Source organism: Ptychodera flava, chromosome 10, assembly GCF_041260155.1.
Source record: "Ptychodera flava strain L36383 chromosome 10, AS_Pfla_20210202, whole genome shotgun sequence".
Lineage (NCBI taxonomy): Eukaryota > Metazoa > Hemichordata > Enteropneusta > Ptychoderidae > Ptychodera > Ptychodera flava.
Genome location: NC_091937.1, coordinates 34,132,016 through 34,154,781, shown reverse-complemented (window position 1 = coordinate 34,154,781; position 22,766 = coordinate 34,132,016). Strand labels below are relative to the sequence as shown.

Below are 22,766 nucleotides of genomic sequence, written 5' to 3'. Positions count from 1 at the left end.
GAATGTTCGTTAGCTGAGAAGATATTGGAGACACATATAATATGTAAACAGAAACAAGAACACTGCATGGAACCTCGGGTCTGTCAAAAGGGTAGCCTTAATCTTGACAAGAATATTCCCAAACAGATTCACCAGGCAGAGAAATTGTTATGGCAAAGTCAAAATTCAGTGAAACACACAAACTGTCAAGGTGAGTGCATTTCATAAGCACACAAAATGAATAAAATGTATGATTTGTCAATAAATATGTCTCTTTAAACATACATTTCTGAGGTCAATAGGTCAGAGAGAGAATTTCTAGAATTTTCAACGTGACAGCCTAATGTAGAAATTCATGTAGCATGAAATATTTCTTCCTCCTACAGATTACTACAGGCTCATTGGTACTGTATATTTATATTTGCTCTAAGGGTACAGTAGCCAATAGTGATCTATGTACAAAAAATGATGACATAGTGTTTTTCCATCAGGCATCTTTGTGACAGGATGATGGTGTATGTGTACATCAGAATGATACAGGTATCTGGACAAAGATGAGCAAAAGTATCTTATCAAAGGCTCTGACTTGACTTACCAATGCTTCAGGTTTCAGTTTCAAATTTGTCAGTTCTACATTTCCTGTAAGACAAAAAAGTGAAAAAAGCAAAATTATTACAGGTAGAGTTAATACAAATCTGAGGGAGAGGTTATAAAAGCTTGCAAGTTTGTATTACATTTCAACTCAGCAACGGCAAGATTTTGTGAGGCATTTTTCAGAGTGGGTACACCTGAGAATTTAGGCAGTATGCTCAAATCAAACACCTGCTGGAAGCTTCTCTACAAACAACACAACAAATAAACGCAGATAAAGAGAAGCACGACTGAAGAAACTTGCCTTTGATTAATTTTTTTTGCTCTTTTCTCGCTTATTCATTTTTTTTTAGGTACGATTGGCTATCTTTTCAGAAATGTGATAATTATGATGTCATCACTTCAAATCAACCAATCAAAAACATCAAATTCAATCATGTGATATGCAGAGCTGGGTAACTTCAAATAAATACTTCAGAAAAAGATGCATCATACACAGCAAACATTAACTTGGCATTTAAACTCTGAATATGAGGCTGAATTTAGTGTAATAAAAGTGGTGTGCATTCCATTATATGCAAATAATGTATGCTGGGATAGCTTAGGATATAAATGGCTATCTTGATGAAAATTATATTTGCTGAAAATATGCTTGACCTGGAGCTGAAAGAAGGCATGTGTGTGTGAACATTATCAAATACTGAAATGCTCTGTGTGAAATTTAAACGGGAAATTACAGGACCGTGGGCACACAATAGGGGGATTACTGATGACGCAGCTATTTGCATACCCTGGGCTGGAGTTTTTGAATTCTCATAGCATCGCTTTGACCATATGATAAATTTGAATAATCATGATGGGCACTTTCTTGACATACGTAAAGAGGGGTCAAATGGTCGTACAGGGAACACATTTTGAAACATATGCGTTCTCTGACAACAAACGGAACATTTTTTCAGTTTATTTTCGACTCAAGAGTAGTTGCTATATATTCACAGTCATCATATGCAAGATTCAGTGACAATGAATGCCTGAAACATGGCAAAATTATCAGATTCTGGGACCAAACACGGTACGTCTGATAAGTAGTGTGACTTTTTTACATTTGCATAGACTTACGATAATCCTGCTTTTATAGGGGAAGTTCCTGTTTAATTAGTCCTAGTTGAAAATGTACATCTGAACCCTTTCACCCCCCTCCCCAATAATAGTTCAGTCCTATTGGTTTTTTTTTATAAGGTTCTGTTACAAAGATGGAAAACATGGGTGAAGATTTAACCACGGCTACATCATTTTTCATCAGACTACTATGACATCACCACATACTTTCAATTAGAGTATGAATTCTTCAGCGAACTTTACGTCAGAGAAATTATGAATCTTGCCGCAACCTTTTTATACCTTGGAGGCATGCAATTTGTTCAGATTCAGCGACGATGGTACTTATGACAGAAGAAATACAAATAGCTATCTGTTACCGTTTTCAGGATCAGATTGGATGAAATTGTGCCTATTTCTGCACAGACTTGTTCAAAATATCATTACCGAGTGAAATGATTATAGATTGGCCATTCTGAATCAGGCGATACTTTGTGATATAATTGAGTACTCTACTTCATTTCTGACAAATAACTTAAGGCAAAGTACATAAGGGGTGTGAATATCACAGGACCTTTGTACAGATACCGGTACATTTGGAAACTTTAGATTAGTGAAGAAGATATGACAAGCTCATCTCAATGCAATTTTTGCCCAAGGATTGAAGCCGCACTTTTCAATCCCTGGTTCTCGCATTAGTGGAGTTCTCCTCCCAGTCAAACACATGGCCAGTACGATGTTTGATTTCTATAACATTAATTACACAAACTGATTTCAATCTTTTGTCACCTTTGCTAATCCTGCAAACAGAGCTTATATAATCGTTTGATTGACGGTCGGTTCAAATTGCCAACGTTCATTTATTGGCAGATCGTCCATGTAGCCGACACGAACACGAAGTGTCTGATACCGGCTACCGAAAACTATGAAAAATAGTAAAGAATGAGCTACAAAATTTCTATCAGTTTTAAGTTGCAGGTAGAATAAGTCTGTGCCTTTGTATAAAATACTATAAAAATAGTAAAAATTGAGCAAACCACTGAAAGTTGTCGAGGAGACTTTAACCGCATATCATTTGCATCTCATTGTCGGCTACATGGACTGTGTGCCCATTTATTCCCCAGCACTACACTCGAATTGCCTTAAAAAAAACGTCTTCCAGTCACGTTAGAATTTGAATAGAACCGCTGAGTTCGATCGGCAGCAGCTTCGTGCTGACCGGTTGGCAGTCTGTCAGCGTTTTTGCGGTCGGAAAACTAAAAAAGTGGCATTTTCTGGAGCGTGTGCCCTCATGTTACCTGCTTGGTGTCCACTTACACAATGAACACCGCCATTGGTTGGCCCCCTTTAAAGGGAGCACTGGAATAGCGACCTATACCTTTTTACATACAATTCACACAGTTTTGCCTAATGTTTGAAGAGTCAAGTCTACAGTTTGAGGAGACTCATTCAGAGATGTATAGACAAAATGAAGTTTGTACCACCCTAATTCTGCTTAAAACGAGAGAGATTTTTTCTTTCCGATAGAGCTGAAATTTTGTAAGATTCCCCGATTTTCAGTCCATGACTATGAATATAAAACAGAATAGTTAAAATATTTTTTGAGAAAGTTTAAACTTTTATATTTTGAAGAGGATATTCTTATAAGGACATTTAATTTGTTTTATTTTGTTTTTATTTTTATTTATTCAACCAATGACTGGAAACCATTATTTGGAGTCTAATATAAAGTACAATTATGGATAGGCTGTTAATAGCCATGGCGTTTTCTTTTTTTCTCTATTTTGAACTCGCCAATCACCGCTTAATTAATCAATATTTACTATTAAAACAGAAGAAACATGGTTTCTATGGTGCTATAATACATTTTGATAATGATGTATACAGCTACATACAAGCATATTATATAGGTTCTGCAAAATGTAATCCTGACAGAAAGCATGATCTGTCACCGTCTGCTACAAGTTGCATGCTCGTCTCGTAACTTTGAAGTAATATTCCTGGGAAGATTGGGAACTATCTCTATATGCCGTTGATGTCGATGTCCATTTCAAATACAAATTGCAGAATAAATAACGTAGTGAGCTGATTACTCAGAATTGGATCAGCCCCTCCCCCTTGGTCATGTAGTACCTGCCATCTGGCCATTGTGAGCCTAGCACAACAATACTGGTTGGAATGATCCATTTGTTAGAGGGTTGGTATGGTTTTTAATAACTGAGCATGAAACGTGTGGAATTTGATCTGTGAGTTGAATACGATGCACCCCTAATGCACAGTGTTGGCTTCCAGCTCAGCTGATATACACACATTTTTTACCTTCTGTTGAAGATTGTTGGAAGGAGAAGAACTGAAGTAGACCTTAGCAAAAAGTTAAAAGAAAATCAGGATCATCAGCGTTGTTTCCCTGAAAGGCAATTCATTTATTTCACTTCCACAAAATATCAATATCATATTTTGATTTTTATTCTTGTCTATGGTATGGCTTGTCTTCTGGTAGTGCGACTAATCCCTATTACTTTCTGCAGATTTCATATCACCATTGACAGTTGCATTTAAATCAGGTACTTTTTCATTTTCCTTGTTGATAACCAAAGTACAAATGCTGCTGACTCATTTTATGACTGGTTAGAAAACACAACAGATGCACTGGTCTTGTGTCAGTGTGTTATGTGGTCAATGGCCTGTCTGCATGTTTACTTGTATAAGTTAAACTTAGAGGTAGAACGTGCCTCGGGGACAGGTAGCCAGACTCAAATTTCTACAATTCTTTTCTGATCCACCACTTGTGGGGGCTCATTATAAAGCTCTTGAAATGACAAAAATTTTCACCTTCTTAGTTTTTCAAAAATCCAAAACTTTATTTTTCTCCATAGAGTTAACACAGGAATGGTGGCCATTTTGAATTTCAAAATACTATACCCCTGTATATGTTACAGTGTAATGAAAGTTTCATTAAGGAAATTTGAGCAAAAGTTTAAGTCTTTCACTTTTAGGCGCACACTGCCTTAATTAGCACCAATAGTGTTCTGGCAGTATATGTAGTAATTTTTCTCTACCAAGATCCTGACATCCGTATTCAGTTATGATTTCCTGACTATTTTTTGGTACACATTTCCCTCTGAAACCAGTAACTCTGTTGTGTTTTCTAAACTAGAATTGAAGTGATTACCAGTGAATAAATCGGCAGCTTTCACGTCTGGGTCAGCAACTTATTTTGTGTATAAAGAAGAAATGTGCGTTATGAACATGTAACTGTAAATGGTGAAGTTTGCTGTGAGGAATAACAAAAACAAAAATACTGCCTTCAGTTCTTTAAAAAATACATGTATGTGACTCACATATCTTCATGCATGAAAACACACATATATGTAAACATACACTGTTACATATATGATAATTTTTCAAGTGCGATAATTTTATGGGTTTTTTAAGAAAGATAACATCACTAATTTGTTGAAGAGAAATATCAGTAATTTACAGATAATGCCTAAATATAAATTCATATGAAATACAGTGACCTTTGACATATTCAAAGCTCAGTTTCATACCAGACAAAAATATGAAGGAAAACAAAGCAATGTGCTCAAGTATCCCTTTAAACTTTCAAAACATTGTTCACCAAATTGACACAGGCTTATAGATACTTGATATGATTATCCGGTCATAGATACAGTGCTTTCCGGGTTCAAGGCTTGGTCAAACCTTCCTTTGGAAACTATGAGGTGATACCATAAGGATAGGGTCAAGGAATTTTGAGAAATAAACACAGGAATTGAATACCATTGTTGACATTTAAAGCTAATGACTAGTGGTAACATTTTCATTACTTTTTTCCAAAAACATGTGTCAATTTTCTTACTCTTTTCCTCAAGGTAGTATGTGCCTCGAAAGTGAAAGACTTAAACTTTTGCTCAACTTTTCCTCAAGGAATTCTTCAACCATTCACTTTTAAAATCAGAAATAAAAATCGGGGATCGTCATGCACATTTTGGTACTAGAGAAACAAATTACCCAGGATTTACTGATATTTGATATTCAAAATGGCCGCCATCTGTGTTAACCCTATGGAGAAAAGTAAAATTTTCGATTTTCAAGAAACTAGGGAAGTGAAAGTTTTTCTCCCTCAGTGGGCTTCAAATTGAGCCCCACAGGTGGTAGATCAGATAAGAATAATTATTGTAAAAGTGGGAGAGTCAAAATATCTGTCCCCGAGGCGCATTCTACTTTATGTCAAAATAGAAAGTCTCAGCCTTGCTAACACAATGCAGTATGCACTATATCTGATATTTAATGTGGGTCTATGCTAAAACTTTGTCAAGAAACACATATCATACATGTATGTTGACAGATTCACACGAGATGTGTATAATGTATACATAACTGTGTGAGCAAAACAAAATACTGTGTTCTGCAAACAGAAAAAAAAATATTTGAAAAATGAATCAAAGGTTGTGGCTAATACAGCTATAATGCCTATCAGCACTGTAGGTGAACATCAATACACAGAACACCATTGATGTCGGTGGGTTGTAATCCAATTCTTGGACATTGAAAGGCGACAGGTACATGAATATAAAAATAATCATTTTTTTGGTATTTTTTGAAATTTTTACCTGAAAACTATACAACTAAACCATAACTTACCCTTAAAAATTCCAATTTCCAAATTATTTGAGTCCAAATTCTCAATATATTTTCCAAGATAGGTATTCAACAAGTTCACCACAATCGACTCCAGAACCATCTTGACTCTGTAGTTCACAACTCATAAAACATCAGATATTTTGACAACACAGAAATGTTCCCGGCAATACTCTTTACTACTTCGCTGATTTTGCACCAAAATTTCGGCGGACCTGGTCATAAGCTCAAACCATTTCAAGCTCTGTTGATAGAAAAGAACAGAAAGAAAAAATGTTACAGTTTGTGAATCCAGGGATCAATTTTTTGCCCAAACTGCTACCGTATGTCAAGTGACCATGTAATGGATAAGAAAATTGCAAGTTTGAATTGCAACTTGAAGAAAGGTTTAAATATTTGCTCAAACTTTCCTATTAAAAGGCTATCTCTTGTAATCAAGAGTAAGATTGGGGTCACTGCACAAGGTTTTAGATTTGGGAAACAAATGACCTAAAATTTACCAATATTTGAAATTCAACTTGGGTGCTATACCCAAACTCCTGACAGAAAAATTAAGATTTCTGTACTTTCATTGAAACAATGTGGTGAAAAGTCAATTACTAGAAAGGCTTCAAAGTTGAGTCTACAAAAGTATCAGATCAGTGCAGTATTGCAAAAAAATGAGCACCCAACTATTTGTCCCTGTGCAAGTTTTGTGACGGTCGCTGCTATACTGAATGGAAGTGAAAATGAGGCTCTCTGTTTTACGGTTTCAAAGAATTTCCATAGGCAGAAAGTGTGTAGTACATGTTACATTAACATGCCAATGAAAAGTCAGAAAGATAAAACTGTCATATCTGGTTCCTTTGACAGGAAATCCCACTGGAAAGCCTGCATTGTTGAAGAGTGGTACAAAAACCTAGATTTCCTCTCTCTAGCAAAGAACAACCTCCACACCAACAAACATGGGTATCGGGAAAGTGATCATATTTGCTAAAACAATTTACGTGTAACATATACCTATTAAAAGCACACACCATATTAATTGGAAAGCCAACAGCTCCAACCATATCGAAGACAGAGCACCTGACAGACAAACTAACCTTCAGCATCTACAATCTATTTTGGGAAGAACACTTATTTTCCTAATCATAAAATTTCATCTACCAGGGCATTTATAATTAATCAACATGCAATCGGACATTTTCTTTATGTTATGAAAACGTTGTTATAAAAATTGACAAGCATCAGCTGACATCAGAAGCTTACACTGATATGACAAAACAAAATTAATTTTTTGTTCATATGTATTTGAAAAACAAGAACATAATAGCCTCAAATGGATGTTTAATCTCTCTCAAAGAATATTTAAATTGTGAGTGACAAATATTGGCTTATCCTACCTGTCTAATGTGTGCAAACAGACCTTGCCACCTAACAAAGCTAACATCAGAAACTGGAGAATTATTCATATTTGTGTCCTTACTATTTTAAACGTAGTCGACAGCTGCTGTTTTGTTTTTATACTGGTATCAGTTGTTCGAACTGCTGGTCCACGTTTAGCCTCGAAAAATCGAGATTTGGTTTGAAAATTCTGTCAGCAACAAGGACAGTTGACAAAGTCAAGAACTGTTTCCTAAATTCCAGCTTTTCCTAAAAGTGGCACGCAAGCCAATAAATTCATCAGCTGGTATTGAGTAGTGTGGTGTAGTATTTGAACTCACTTGTCAGGTCACTGTGAGGTCAAAGGTCATTGTTATCTGATACCAGTTCCCAAACAATAACTAGGATTATCAATTAAAATACACTTCATTAATTAACACATTTTAAATGAATGACCCACATTTATACCAAAAAATGTGAAATCGTCTCTTAATAAGCTGTGATATTTACAGACTACCAGTCTTTTGTATTTGAAACCATATTGTTCTAATGAACAGTTACAAATGAGATCCATGTACATTGCTGAAGAATTCCTTTTGTGTCAACTGTAACCATACACTAAGATGTTCAAATAAATGCATTTCTGTATTGACCAGCTGTTGTCAGGAGCCTCTTATGCCTACTTATTTAAAAAAATTGTGTCTTGGGATTTTCTGAACAATTTTTCAATATTCATCGGATGCAATATGCAAACGTAACTGTTTCTTTAAAATTTTTAGAGACAACTATTATCAGGTTGCCTAACCTCTCACAGCTTAAGATGAAATATTATTGAAATTGCAAATTTGACACAAAGTTTGGTACAGGTAAAAGAGACTGAGCCAAGGAGATGAGTGTTGATAATCATGATCACTATCTGTGATTCTAGCCCTGAACAAATGACCTATAGTCTCCATATGTGAGGACACATTATGTTCTTGGTTTGACCATGGTCACTTTTGAGGAATGACTGCGGTTTGACCATTCCTTTTTTTCATAACATGCCGTGACATTCTACAAGTAGTGTACCTAATACCTTCAATGTCATTGTAACATAAGATTAAATCTGATTAGTTTTGATGTCAAGGGTGAAAGAATTCTCTGAATATTGGAACAAACCTTAGCTTGGAACTCTGTGGATGAACACCACACCTGGGTATGGTTTCAGAAATTAATACGTAGTCCATATTTGTCAAGCATTGCCGGTGTACTGAGAAGCCCTGTCAGTATTGTATACTTTTATTTGTTTTTGTGAGAACATTTATATAAATAGGAATTCTGTGTGCTATTCTTATCTATTGTGAAATCCTTACAAATTAATTCTAATATCATGGCAGCTTTACAGTGAAAAGTACATAATTAGCATAGAAAGGATTGTGTTGCTCAGCAACAGTTGCTAAGGAACAATCTTGCTAACAAAAAATATGTCAGTACACCAGTGATTTCACAAATTATGTATACAAAACAAAATGGGAGCTAGTCATTTAGACAGAAATTTTGGATGAAATCTTCTGTTATAATGTGTACGACATACACCTTGGCAACAGAAAAGAAGAGTCGAGAAATATCACTGGAAATATACATGTATGTACTGAATGCCAAGTCCAATGTCGTTCAGAGGTAACATATTAAAACATGGACGGCTACGTAATACACAGGACATCGAAAGAGGACAAAAACTGCGCCACACAGTGAACTGCTAAATGAGTTGACTGTGCAGTATATTTACACTGAATTGTTGCAATACACACACGGTCAAAGTTCTGTGATGAGTAAAGTGTACTTGAACCCGCATTTTAAAGTTCACATCATATTATCCAAAGTACTAACATGTAAATTAAATACCAATTGGTGGCATGTCCGAAGTCCTCATAGTTTTAGTTTCCATACATGTATCCTAAACAAGCTAGCATAAATCAAATATTTCTGTCTGCTTGATGACTTTTACAACCTAACAGTAGTTCCTTTTTTCTCAGAAAGTTCAGTTGAAACTTCAATAAAAATTTTTGAAATGTTACTCAAAGCAACAGTGGAATGTAAACATTCTTATCACATACATACATTTTCTACACTGGCTGAACAATAGTAAATAGTAATTATGTCAAATTTTCTGAGGTTGACAGAATGTCTGGGACAATATCATCACCCCTTTCAGGCAAATTAAGAGACATGATGCTTGTTGTCATGAAAATAGTAGAGTAAAAATATGGCTTCTTGTGACATGTCACAACTATAATGTCACAAAGAATATTCTGGGAACGAAAAAGTATAATTTCACAAGATATACAAGATTGTTAGTTTTCTGTCTTTCAGGTGTGTTATGAGAAACACACAAAATTTTTTTTTTAGCCAAAAAAACACGAAAATTATATGTTGATGTCTAACCACATTATCTCAAAAGTTAATAATTGAAGTTTTATCAGGACAGGAAAGTTGTTTGGCCTAAAATTATATAAAGGTTATATTTCAGTGACTGTATTCATATCAATCAAGGGACCCATTCAAGAAAATAGCCCTGCTTATAAAAACATAATGACTGCTACAGCTTCCATGCCACAATTTGCAATCTTTTTTTACCACCATGAGCTTACTACTCAGTAAAGGGTAGATAGTCCATGTAGCCGACACGAATATAGGGGTACACGAAAATTATGCTAATGAGTCCAGGGCAAATATGGTAATTGGGGGGAGAGGGTTGTCTGTAGTTAGTATGGGCAAACTACGCGGGGGCTTGTATCAAGTTGCGTACTAACTTAGTTACAGAGTTAGGCTTGGGGAACTACGCGGGGGCCTGTATGAAGTTGCGTACTTACTTAGTTACAGAGTTAGGCTGGGCCAACTACGCGGGGGCTTGTATCAAGTTGCGTACTTACTTAGTTACAGAGTTAGGGTGGGGGAACTACGCGGGGGCCTGTATCAAGTTGGGTACTTACTTAGTTACAGAGTTAGGCTGGGCCAACTACGCAGGGGCTTGTATCAAGTTGCGTACTTACTTAGTTACAGAGTTAGGCTAGGGGAACTACGCGGGGCCTGTATGAAGTTGCGTACTTACTTAGTTACAGAGTTAGGCTGGGCCAACTATGCGGGGGCTTGTATCAAGTTGCGTACTTACTTAGTTACAGAGTTAGGCTGGGGGAACTACGCGGGGGCCTGTATCAAGTTGCGTACTTACTTAGTTACAGAGTTAGGCTGGGCCAACTACGCGGGGGCTTGTATCAAGTTGCGTACTTACTTAGTTACAGAGTTAGGCTGGGGCAACTACGCGGGGGCCTGTATAAAGTTGCGTACTTACTTAGTTACAGAGTTAGGCTGGGCCAACTACGCGGGGGCCTGTATAAAGTTGCGTACTTACTTAGTTACAGAGTTAGGCTGGGCCAACTACGCGGGGGCTTGTATCAAGTTGCGTACTTACTTAGTTACAGAGTTAGGCTGGGGGAACTACGCGGGGGCCTGTATGAAGTTGCGTACTTACTTAGTTACAGAGTTAGGCTGGGCCAACTACGCGGGGGCTTGTATCAAGTTGCGTACTTACTTAGTTACAGAGTTAGGCTGGGCCAACTACGCGGTGGCCTGTATGAAGTTGCGTACTTACTTAGTTACAGAGTTAGGCTAGGGGAACTACGCGGTGGCCTGTATCAAGTTGCGTACTTACTTAGTTACAGAGTTAGGCTGGGGGAACTACGCGGGGGCCTGTATGAAGTTGCGTACTTACTTAGTTACAGAGTTAGGCTGGTCCAACTACGCGGGGGCCTGTATCAAGTTTGGTACTTACTCAGTTACAGAGTTAGGCTGGGCCAACTATGCGGGGGCCTGTATCAAGTTGCGTACTTACTTAGTTACAGAGTTAGGCTGGGCCAACTACACGGGGGCCTGTGTGAAGTTGCGTACTTACTTAGTTACAGAGTTAGGCTGGGCCAACTACGCGGGGGCCTGTATCAAGTTGCGTACTTACTTAGTTACAGAGTTAGGCTGGGCCAACTACGCGGGGGCCTGTATCAAGTTGCGTACTTACTTAGTTACAGAGTTAGGCTAGGGGAACTACGCGGGGGCCTGTATGAAGTTGCGTACTTACTTAGTTACAGAGTTAGGCTGGGGAACTACGCGGGGGCCTGTATGAAGTTGCGTACTTACTTAGTTACAGAGTTAGGCTGGGCCAACTACGCGGGGGCTTGTATCAAGTTGCGTACTTACTTAGTTACAGAGTTAGGCTGGGCCAACTACGCGGGGGCCTGTATGAAGTAGCGTACTTACTTAGTTACAGAGTTAGGCTGGGCCACCTACGCGGGGGCTTGTATCAAGTTGCGTAATTACTTAGTTACAGAGTTAGGCTGGGCCAACTAGCGGGGGCCTGTATGAAGTTGCGTACTTACTTAGTTACAGAGTTAGGCTGGGCCAATTACGGGGGGGGCCTGTATCAAGTTGCGTACTTACTTAGTTACAGAGTTACAACTACGCGGGGGCTTGTATCAAGTTGCGTACTTACTTAGTTACAGAGTTAGGCTAGGGGAACTACGTGGGGGCCTGTATCAAGTTGCGTACTTACTTAGTTACAGAGTTAGGCTGGGCCAACTAGGCGGGGGCCTGTATCAAGTTGCGTACTTACTTAGTTACAGAGTTAGGCTTGGGGAACTACGTGGGGGCCTGTATGAAGTTGCGTACTTACTTAGTTACAGAGTTAGGCTTTGGGAACTACGTGGGGGCCTGTATGAAGTTGCGTACTTACTAAGTTACAGAGTTAGGCTGGGCCAACTACGCGGGGGCCTGTATGAAGTTGCGTACTTACTTAGTTACAGAGTTAGGCTTTGGGAACTACGCGGGGGCCTGTATGAAGTTGCGTACTTACTTAGTTACAGAGTTAGGCTTGGGGAACTACGCGGGGGCCTGTATGAAGTTGCGTACTTACTTAGTTACAGAGTTAGGCTAGGGGAACTACGCGGGGGCTTGTATCAAGTTGCGTACTTACTTAGTTACAGAGTTAGGCTGGGCCAACTACGCGGTGGCCTGTATGAAGTTGCGTACTTACTTAGTTACAGAGTTAGGCTGGGCCAACTACGCAGGGGCCTGTATCAAGTTGCGTACTTACTTAGTTACAGAGTTAGGCTAGGGGAACTACGCGGGGGCCTGTATGAAGTTGCGTACTTACTTAGTTACAGAGTTAGGCTGGGCCAACTAGGCGGGGGCCTGTATGAAGTTGCGTACTTACTTAGTTACAGAGTTAGGCTGGGCCAACTACGCGGGGGCTTGTATCAAGTTGCGTACTTACTTAGTTACAGAGTTAGGCTAGGGGAACTACGCGGGGGCCTGTATGAAGTAGCGTACTTACTTAGTTACAGAGTTAGGCTGGGCCAACTACGCGGGGCCTGTATCATGTTGCGTACTTACTTAGTTACAGAGTTAGGGTAGGGAACTACGCGGGGGCCTGTATGAAGTTGCGTACTTACTTAGTTACAGAGTTAGGCTTGGGGAACTACGCTGGGGCTTGTATGAAGTTGCGTACTTACTTAGTTACAGAGTTAGGCTGGGCCAACTACGCGGGGGCTTGTATCAAGTTGCGTACTTACTTAGTTACAGAGTTAGGCTGGGCCAACTACGCGGGGGCCTGTATCAAGTTGCGTACTTACTTAGTTACAGAGTTAGGCTGGGGGAATTACGCGGGGGCCTGTATGAAGTTGCGTACTTACTTAGTTACAGAGTTAGGCTGGGCCAACTACGAGGGGGCTTGTATCAAGTTGCGTACTTACTTAGTTACAGAGTTAGGCTGGGGGAACTCAAGGGGGGCCTGTATGAAGTTGCGTACTTACTTAGTTACAGAGTTAGGCTGGGCCAACTACGCGGGGCTGGTATCAAGTTGCGTACTTACTGAGTTACAGAGTTAGGCTGGGGGAACTAGGGGGGCCTGTATCAAGTTGCATACTAATCCTTGGTTACCCTGTTAGCTCGACGGCTATAAGTAGGTTATCGCCCGCTTGAAATGTAAAAACTCGCTCCGCCTCGTTGTTTACGTTTCAATCGGGCGATAACCTACACTTATACACAACTTGCGGTGACGACACAGAACAAAAAGTAAAAATAGTACACAAACTATTAAACGAAATGTACGAGAACAAAAACATCGACCATGATACTTATAAGTATCTTGCTCCAAAAACATAAATGTCCGTACTCCACAGTGGTGCTCATTGCCTACAATTTACAAACTGCCGCCTGAAAACTGAAAATTTGCAGGCAGACCAATAATCAGTGGCTACTCCAGTCCCATTTACAGAATTACAGAATTCCTGGATTACTTCATAAAACCACAAGTTCAGCAACAACCAACATATATAAAAGATACAACAAATTTCATACCAGAAATAGAAAAAACAAATGTCCCTTAACAAGCATTTCTCTTAACACTCGACGTGGTGTCAATGTACACAAAGACAATTCACAACGAAGCAATTCGGCTAGTCAGTGAAACACTAAACTCACAAACCTCGCATGAAACAAAATACAGCATCAAAAATGATCCACGGAAGAATTAATGGAAATGCTATCATTAATTCTCAAACACAACAGTTTTTGAATTTAACAGGCAATTAATATTTCTGCCAAACCCGAGACTGCAGCATGGGATCAAACGCCTCACCGGAAATAGCCAACATGACTTTTCATAATCGTAAATAACCACAACAACATTCATTTCTGGAAAAGATTCAGAGATGATACTTTGCTATCTTTCTCGGAACACAAACCGAACTCACAAACTTCATCCAAAAAATCAACACAATGCACCCAACATTTAAGTTGTCATTCGAAAGCTCAACACAAGAAATAACATTTATTGATGTAGTTTGTTTTCAAAGGTGCAAGATACTACAAAGAAAATATCCTCGACATCTAAACACATACAAAACCAACACACACATTCCAATTTGTACATAGAGAATCGTGTCACCCGACAGCAACTGTTAATGGCTTTATCAAACTTAAGGCAAAATCCTTAGATACGCTCGCACTTGTAACAACAATGATGACTTTACTAGAAAAGTCGCTTTCTTTACAACAAACTACTCGATAGAGAATACAAAAACAACGAAATGACGAAAATAACAGCAAAATAGACCAGATTATTCAAAATACACTAACAAACCGCACACTTACACGTAAAGAAACAACAAACAAACTCATGTTCAGCACAACATACAGCCCACACATCAAAACAAAATATCTTAGGGGAAGTCATTTGAAAGATTGGGCTGAACTGGAGAAGGATTCAACACTAAGGAATGTATTCCCAGAATCACCAATCATTGCTTACAAGATAAACAAAAATCTAAAAGACACACTAGTCAAAACAAAATTTAGTTAGAAGTAAAAAAAATAGAACAAACAAACCGGACCACCAAACAGACTCACAACAAGACCCAAACATTGATATACTTGCCTCGCTACTCGAAGAGCAAGAACACTAAATGCATTAAAATAAATTTTAACAAACACAAACTGAGGAAAGAATCTACACTGCGACTGATGAGAGACCACACTCGGGTTTCAAAACGCAAGCATCAAAGGGCCACTCTATGAAATAAGCTTTCCCCACACATACAAAACATTACCGTACACACTAATGCAAATCCCTACATATATCCGAAGCTAAACAAACATTATATGAACACAAACAATCGGATAAGAATGTAGGAACACATATCGAAAACGAATCAAACACAAATTCAAAAAAAACATTTTGGATAGTAAGGGGGGAGCCTCTTTCACATTTTTTGTGAAAACAAGTTCGGGCAAAGGCTAGTTGTATTGGCGGCAGAAAGTGAACCGAAAGAATGTAGAAAACGCAAAAGAATGGTCGTACTAAAGCAAGTACCAGGGTCTTGAGTATATGTGCGATTCCGATGAAATAGTTAACAGGGGAAATGGAAATCGAATAAATGCTGGTAATGGAGTGCATTCACAGGAGAGTTAGCGCCAAATCGGAAATGAATGAAGAGGAAGTTGTAACACTTTATAACACGGTAGCTGAAAGTGACATTGCACGTAACGAGGGTGTAATAATATCACAGAAATCTGAACATTCTATCATGGGTAAATGAAGAGAAGTTAGTAATAGAGGGAAATATCCCAACATTTTGATATAAAGGGCGACGATGAAAATCTAGAATGTTTAATGAAAGTCATGCCTGTAGACCTAGCAAACTTTGTAAGTAAATGCTTTTTGTAAGAGAATGTTTAAGTATGTTTACGCTTATTTATTCATAACTTAAAGAACTGTATTACTCCAGTGTCTTGTAAGCCGTAGGGGCTGGGTGTGGCATTATATAAGTCCACACATGACACTTTAATAAATAAAGATAACATTAGATAACATAACAATAGAGAACGAAGTTTGCTCCGCATATTCGCCCGCCAATTAGTAGTTTCCATCGATGGTCAAAGGAAGGACACCTGATAAAAATGAGCCGGCATATTGCTAACACGAACACAGACACACAGTGCATTTTACAGCGAAAACGGAGTCAGCGTGGACTCTCTGTTGTGTCGGGCAACAAAATAAACGCAGCCACAGACGTTTTTTCAGACAGAACACCCAAACTAAATGTCATCAAAAGCACACCGCCTATTCAATAAATCCCACAAATCGAACAAAAGATTCAATTTGTATTCTTATTGTTACAAAATGTTCTTCATGGCGAGTTGAGAATAAAACCAAAATACGGTAAATTAAGTACAGAAAGAGCTTGAACGGCGCGGTATCACGTTTCCTGCGTCTGCATCTACGTAAACTTCAATCGAGGTGGTAGCTTCAGCGAAACGGGGAAAGCATCAACCGAACAAACATCGCATCAAGTGGCTCAATATAGATTGCTGCCATCGAAATGCCAGTATTATACCCTTATCTATATTATTCGATGCCACCGTCATTACCGTATGTCTATTACAAACGTCTAGACGACATTCCGACGACAGCGAACACAGCGTCGACTGTTTGATCGACACCTCTACCCCTAGGGTCTATCCGTACTTGGGCGGGTCCGTAGTGTGTTTTTTCATAATTTGACGCTATCCTCTTTTAGCGTCAGCTAAAGACGGAAAACCCTTGGTTCAGTTTGTGAGGTGGATAAAATCATCGATAATATTGAAATTTAGATTTTTTTTCAATTATTTTGTTCAAGACATGGATATATTTGTATTACACATCCATGGGAAATCAACACGTTCAAAAAAGTAAGTCCTGGTAACGCTAGCACGCCTTTTCAATAGAAAAGATTTCATGACATTGCTACATTGTCTCTGTGTTTTGTCTGCAAAAAACGTCAGTGGCTGCGTTTATTTTGTCGCGCGACACAACAGAGAGTCCACGCTGACTCCGTTTTCGCTGTAACACGAACACACACACACACACACATGATACATAACATAACTTACAAACCCTGCCTGTGGCATGTACCTTGACGTGCAGGGTGGTAGGGCAACTAGTTAATAGACGACAAGAAACACTTACAAATGCGTAAACAGAAAAGTAGACTATGAATCAGACAAACTATGGCAGTGAAAAGAAGATGAAATTTATGACAAAATGAATGAAGTGAGTGTGTTTCGTGGACGCAGATTTTCAATGAAAATATTATCATAAAATCGGGGTTTCACATCTAACATATATTTGAAGAAATGCGATTTGTTATGACATTGTAACATTATACCCTCGTATGTGTTTTGAAGTCAAGAAATTGTGATGTTAAGGTTTTCAAATGCTACATTGTTCCCCAGCCTAACTCTGTAACTAAGTAAGTACGCAACTTGGTAGAGGGCCCGCATAGTTCCCCTAGCCTAACTCTCTAACCATGTAAGTACGCAACTTGATACGGGCCCCGTGTAGTTCACCCAGCCCCCGCTTAGTTCACCCAGCCTAAGTCTATAACTAAGTAAGTCCGCAACTTGATACAGGCCCCCGCGTAGCTCACCCAGCCTAACTCTGTAACTAAGTACGCAACTTGATACAGGCCCCCGCGTAGTTCACCAAACCTAACTCTGTAACTAAGTAAGTACGCAACTTCGTACAGGCCCCCGCGTAGTTCCCCTAGCCTAACTCTGTAACTAAGTAAGTACGCAACTTGATACAGGCCCCCGCGTAGTTCACCCAGCCTAACTCTGTAACTAAGTAAGTACGCAACTTGATACAGGCCTCCGCGTAGTTCCCCTAGCCTAACTCTGTAACTAAGTAAGTACGCAACTTGATACAGGCCCCAGTGTAGTTGGCCCAGCCTAACTCTGTAACTAAGTAAGTACGCAACTTGATACAGGCCCCCCGCGTAGTTCCCCCAGCCTAACTCTGTAACTAAGTAAGTAGCTAACTTGATACAGGCCCCCGCGTAGTTCACCCAGCCTAACTCTGTAACTAAGTAAGTACGCAACTTGATACAGGCCCCGCGTAGTTCACCCAGCCTAACTCTGTAACTAAGTAAGTACGCAACTTGATACAGGCCCCGCGTAGTTCACCCAGCCTAACTCTGTAACTAAGTAAGTACGCAACTTGATACAGGCCCCCGCGTAGTTCACCCAGCCTAACTCTGTAACTAAGTAAGTACGCAACTTGATACAGGCCCCCGCGTAGTTCACCCAGCCTAACTCTGTAACTAAGTAAGTACGCAACTTGATACAGGCCCACGCGTAGTTCACCCAGCCTAACTCTGTAATTAAGTAAGCACGCAACTTGATACAGGCCCCCCGCATAGTTCCCGCAGCCTAACTCTGTAACTAAGTAAGTACGCAACTTGGTACAGGCCGCCCGCATAGTTCCCTTACTGTAACTCTGTAACTATATGTAAGTCCCCCCCGACGTACACACTGGAATGTGTAGGACGCCCTCAACCAGTCGTATCTAACTTCATAACTTAGTACGCAACTTCGTACAGAGCCGGGTTAATCAGACGTCGCTTCTACTGTGTAATAGTGTAACTTTAGTTGATACTTGACACAGATATACTGGAACTCCGCAAGGCCAACTTGTAACTCCGTACACATGCATCTAATTAGCATGTCATTATCGGCTACATGGACTGTCTGCCCAGTAAAGAGGTCAAGAATTTCCACTGTCTGTCCTACATTCAGTTGATAATTACTGTATCAAAGCTTTGATTCCATATCTCTGGAACAGTGTTTTCACGATACATGATACAGTTGTTTGGCAAAAAAACCCTTAGTTTCTTACCATAAACATTTAAGAAAAGCCTGGGACCTTTGACTTCCAGAACCCTGCATCTTTGCAGAGAACTACCATACTTGTTTTGTTCTCTAGTTTCAAATTGGAAACAACACTAGAATCAAGCACCCCATGCGGTGAGATGAAACGTCTTGCACAAAGTTGAGGACTGCAAGCTTTTTAGTTTTCATTTAGTCAGCCCTACACTGAATACAAGTACCGGTACATGTACATGCAGTTAAATCAGATATTATTTGTATCAAAGAGGAAGTGTTTGAGTCAAATGGTTGATTTTTTAATACAGTATACTAAACCACTCAATAAAACATTATGAAACACAAACCACCATACCGGTATATGTACAAAAAGCTGCCTATTGCATGTTGAGTCATTGGGTCATACAACTGGAATTGATCAACTAACAACAAGAGTAAGCTTAATGAGACCCAGTTTGGGGCTGAAGGGGCAATTGTTAAGCATGTTGTATCATATTATTAGTAATCTCTACAAAATTCTTGATGCTCACTAAAATATCTAAAAGATGGTATTTGCAAGGAGCACAGTGAACATGAATTTCAAAATGCTCTGTCAACTAAGGGGTGCAGTTGGGAATAATTTTATTGTCAGTCGCTTGATTTTCGTTGTAATTTCATTCATGATGACTAAGTTCTCTATAAGGTGAAAAGTCACGAAATTACTCACCAAGAATCAACAGGTGGCTTTATAAATGTCACATTAATTGTTACACCAATGATGATTAAAGGAAGATCACTTCATCTACTAAGCACACTTACTATTTATACTTGAGAAAGTAAATATTATGTATTCACTCTCATATTGACATTTTTGTTCTCAGATGTGATCTTCATTTCACCATTATTTTTCTTTCATGTTTTTATTTGATACCATAATATAGGTCACAATATTGCATTGATGCTTCTAAATATAGCATCATGTTGATGACATTGGCTGCATTTGGGAGGGTTTCTGTGAAAATTTGTCTGTTTTATACAGTATTAACTGTCTTTATCACTGTTGGTCAAATCTATTGTGATTTTCAAGAAGGTTTATCAAAACTGCTTACATCGACAAATTGTAATTTTCATTATTCTTGTTCTTGGAATTTCAAACATTCCCATGAAAAATTTTGGACAAATATTCCTTTTTTGCATATTACTGATAGAACTGTGATGCTATTTTGAATCAGTACTGTATTACCGGCGTGTAAATGGATATCGCAACACAAATTTGGGAGGTATAAATGTTTGACAATTTCGAAACCAATTTCAAACTACAAGATGTGGGAAAGTGGCAAAATTTGCAGTATGTCAAAATAAATACCAAATTAATGTCACATCTAAAAATATTTTAACAACAGAAAGTATCAGTATCTGGTGATAGAATAGAAATTATGGTAATACAAAAATTGCTTCAAAAATGCAAAAGTTTAGAAAAAACTTTAGAAATATTGTCTCTGCAAAAAATATATAACATACTATAATAATGATCTCCATGGTGAATATCTCCGCTTAATTGTGAAAAAAAGTGAAAATATTGGGCAAAGTAGGGGAAAAGAATAAAACTGAGTATTAAAAAAGTGTGAAAAATAACTAAATATTGAAACTGTGTTGTTTCAACCTGTAAAATTTAGAATTCAACAGAAATAGACAACTAGCGAAAATGTTTATACTTACGAAGCCAAAGGAAAGCCACTTTACACACAAACGCATTCAAATAACATGTGCAAGTACAATGCACACGCGTGGCACTGACGAAGAATAGTTTGCGAAATACAATAGTGTGAGACGCAGAAAGCCGACCAGCCAGCACATTCATTGTTTTATGCAAATGAGCATGCAAGTCTGGCCCACACAAATGAATCATACAATACAGTGGTCTTTTGTTCGATTCTATAAATACTTGTTCATGATCATTTCAAGTTTTGCATATATAGATGCCATTTTTGTCCACTTTTTGCATCGCGGAAGTACCAGCTTGGTTATAATTTTCTGAAATATTCATGAAGTCAGGGCTTGATCAATTTCCTGTTTGGACAAAAGCTATTAATTAACAACGTAAACGTATTGTTGCTAACTTTATCATGTATACCGGTATACTCAATACCAATCATTCTACCAGAAAATTAAAGTTTGGGTCAAGGTAAAACTAATCAACTGCAAACCTTATCACTCTTCAGAGTAAACAAATAAACAAAATCCCTTTGATATGATATCAAAAAGTAGGAAACTGGTCTTATATTGATACTGGGATGATTGTCTGATTATACTGTTTACTTGAAGACTATTAGTATGACAGTAAATGGCACAAAAATATAAAATTCAGCAAAATTAAAAGAGTTTTATTATACCAGTAATTCTCAATTCAGACGTCATGCTGTTGTAAGTCTGCAGATGAGTCTGCGCGGACATGATCACCTTTATCAATATTTCATGAGCACATAATGCATCTTAAAATTCTTTTTTTTTTCATCCAGAGTGCCACATACACACACACAAAATTACTGCCGTGTACTCTAACACATCCAGTGTCTCTTCACACCGGTGCCTTTTACTAGTTTTAGTACACTAAGGGGAATTTATGCACATATAAAATGATTTTTGGAGCCCTGAAAACATTAGCCAACACACCAGTCCAGATTGAAATTTCACTTTTGTCCTCAGCATCATACAACATCATATGCCAAGAATACTTTCAAATTGAATTCAGACACTACAATGTTTATCACTTGCTGAAGCCACAGCGACATCTGGTGAAATATGTTTTTCTGTGGCCTGGTGGCAGTAATATTGGGTATTTTTCATAGCATTGTCATTTGAGACTGGTAAAGAGCAAACTTGGACAATTTCAGTGGACAAGCCTTGGCCTGGGCCTGTGTTTCAAATACTTATCTATTCCACTTAAGAGCAGTTATTTACATAGAATATGTTCTCATTGAAATGATGAGCCCCGTATCACAGCATGTCATCGTGATTATCTGTTTCTATGTACATATATAGATTTCAGGTTATGTAAATAAATATATCATAAATATATCATTGGATAATATGACATATGTTTCAAATGGATGTCCTATCCTTTGTACAACCTAAAATTACATTTTTTTTATAGGAACTGTGATTGTATAAAATTTTTATAGGCTGGCATAAGCCGCACAACAAAAAGGATAGTAAACTGTATAGAGGGCTAAGTATATGACTACAATGTTCTGATGTTGAACAATGTTGAAGAAGAGCAAATTAACATTCATTTGAGAAATATTTGTAGTTTTACCGTGGAGATTTCATTTTAAAGTTCTGGTGACAGATCAAATTAGATGGATTTTGTCAACAGCGCAAGTGGATAAATGAGAAATGCTTTATCATAATCAAATCTTAATGAAACGACGTGATCAGAACTTCTATGATAAGCTATACGGTAGATGTTTGGAAGGAGCAATGATCAATTATTGAATAATGTGAATAATTCAAAATCAGATCTAATATGGATGAAATTTAATCTACTTAATCTGTGATTCCACCTTTCAACATTACATGTACTATCTCACCTATGGACTTTGTTTGTTTTTTTTGTTTTTGTTTTTATCTTGAATCCTTTCACCATAGCGCCCTCGTGAGATGAAAGGTATGTCAGTGACAATCTCGCATCACTTTTCTCCAAAAAATTTATTTCAATACATCATCAATGACACAAAAGTGATTCTCCATATCCCTATTGCAATAGCTCACAATCAGGTACCTGTATACTATAGGAAATTGTTTTCCAACGATGATAATAATCTGATATAAAAAAATTACATCCTTTTGAGTACGCAGCATATGTACCAGTATTTTTTAAACAG

The 22,766-nt window shown here is 38.2% G+C and overlaps 1 protein-coding gene across 8 annotated transcripts in view; it reads right to left on the bottom strand.

The window, feature by feature from the left end:
* Window positions 1-22,766, bottom strand: part of LOC139142593 (intermembrane lipid transfer protein VPS13A-like) — a 125,675-nt gene that overhangs the window by 78,478 nt on the left and 24,431 nt on the right. For 7 of the 8 annotated variants that reach the window (XM_070712577.1, XM_070712581.1, XM_070712584.1 and 4 more), the window contains 2 exons: window positions 6,316-6,556; window positions 575-618 (listed from right to left, as the gene is read on the bottom strand). In XM_070712577.1, coding sequence (XP_070568678.1) covers window positions 575-618; window positions 6,316-6,415 — 144 coding nt within the window. In that variant the 5' untranslated portion in view covers window positions 6,416-6,556. Of the gene's footprint in view, window positions 1-574; window positions 619-6,315; window positions 6,557-8,832; window positions 8,926-22,766 lie in introns of those variants that run through there. The other variant, XM_070712579.1, reaches the window with a different exon arrangement.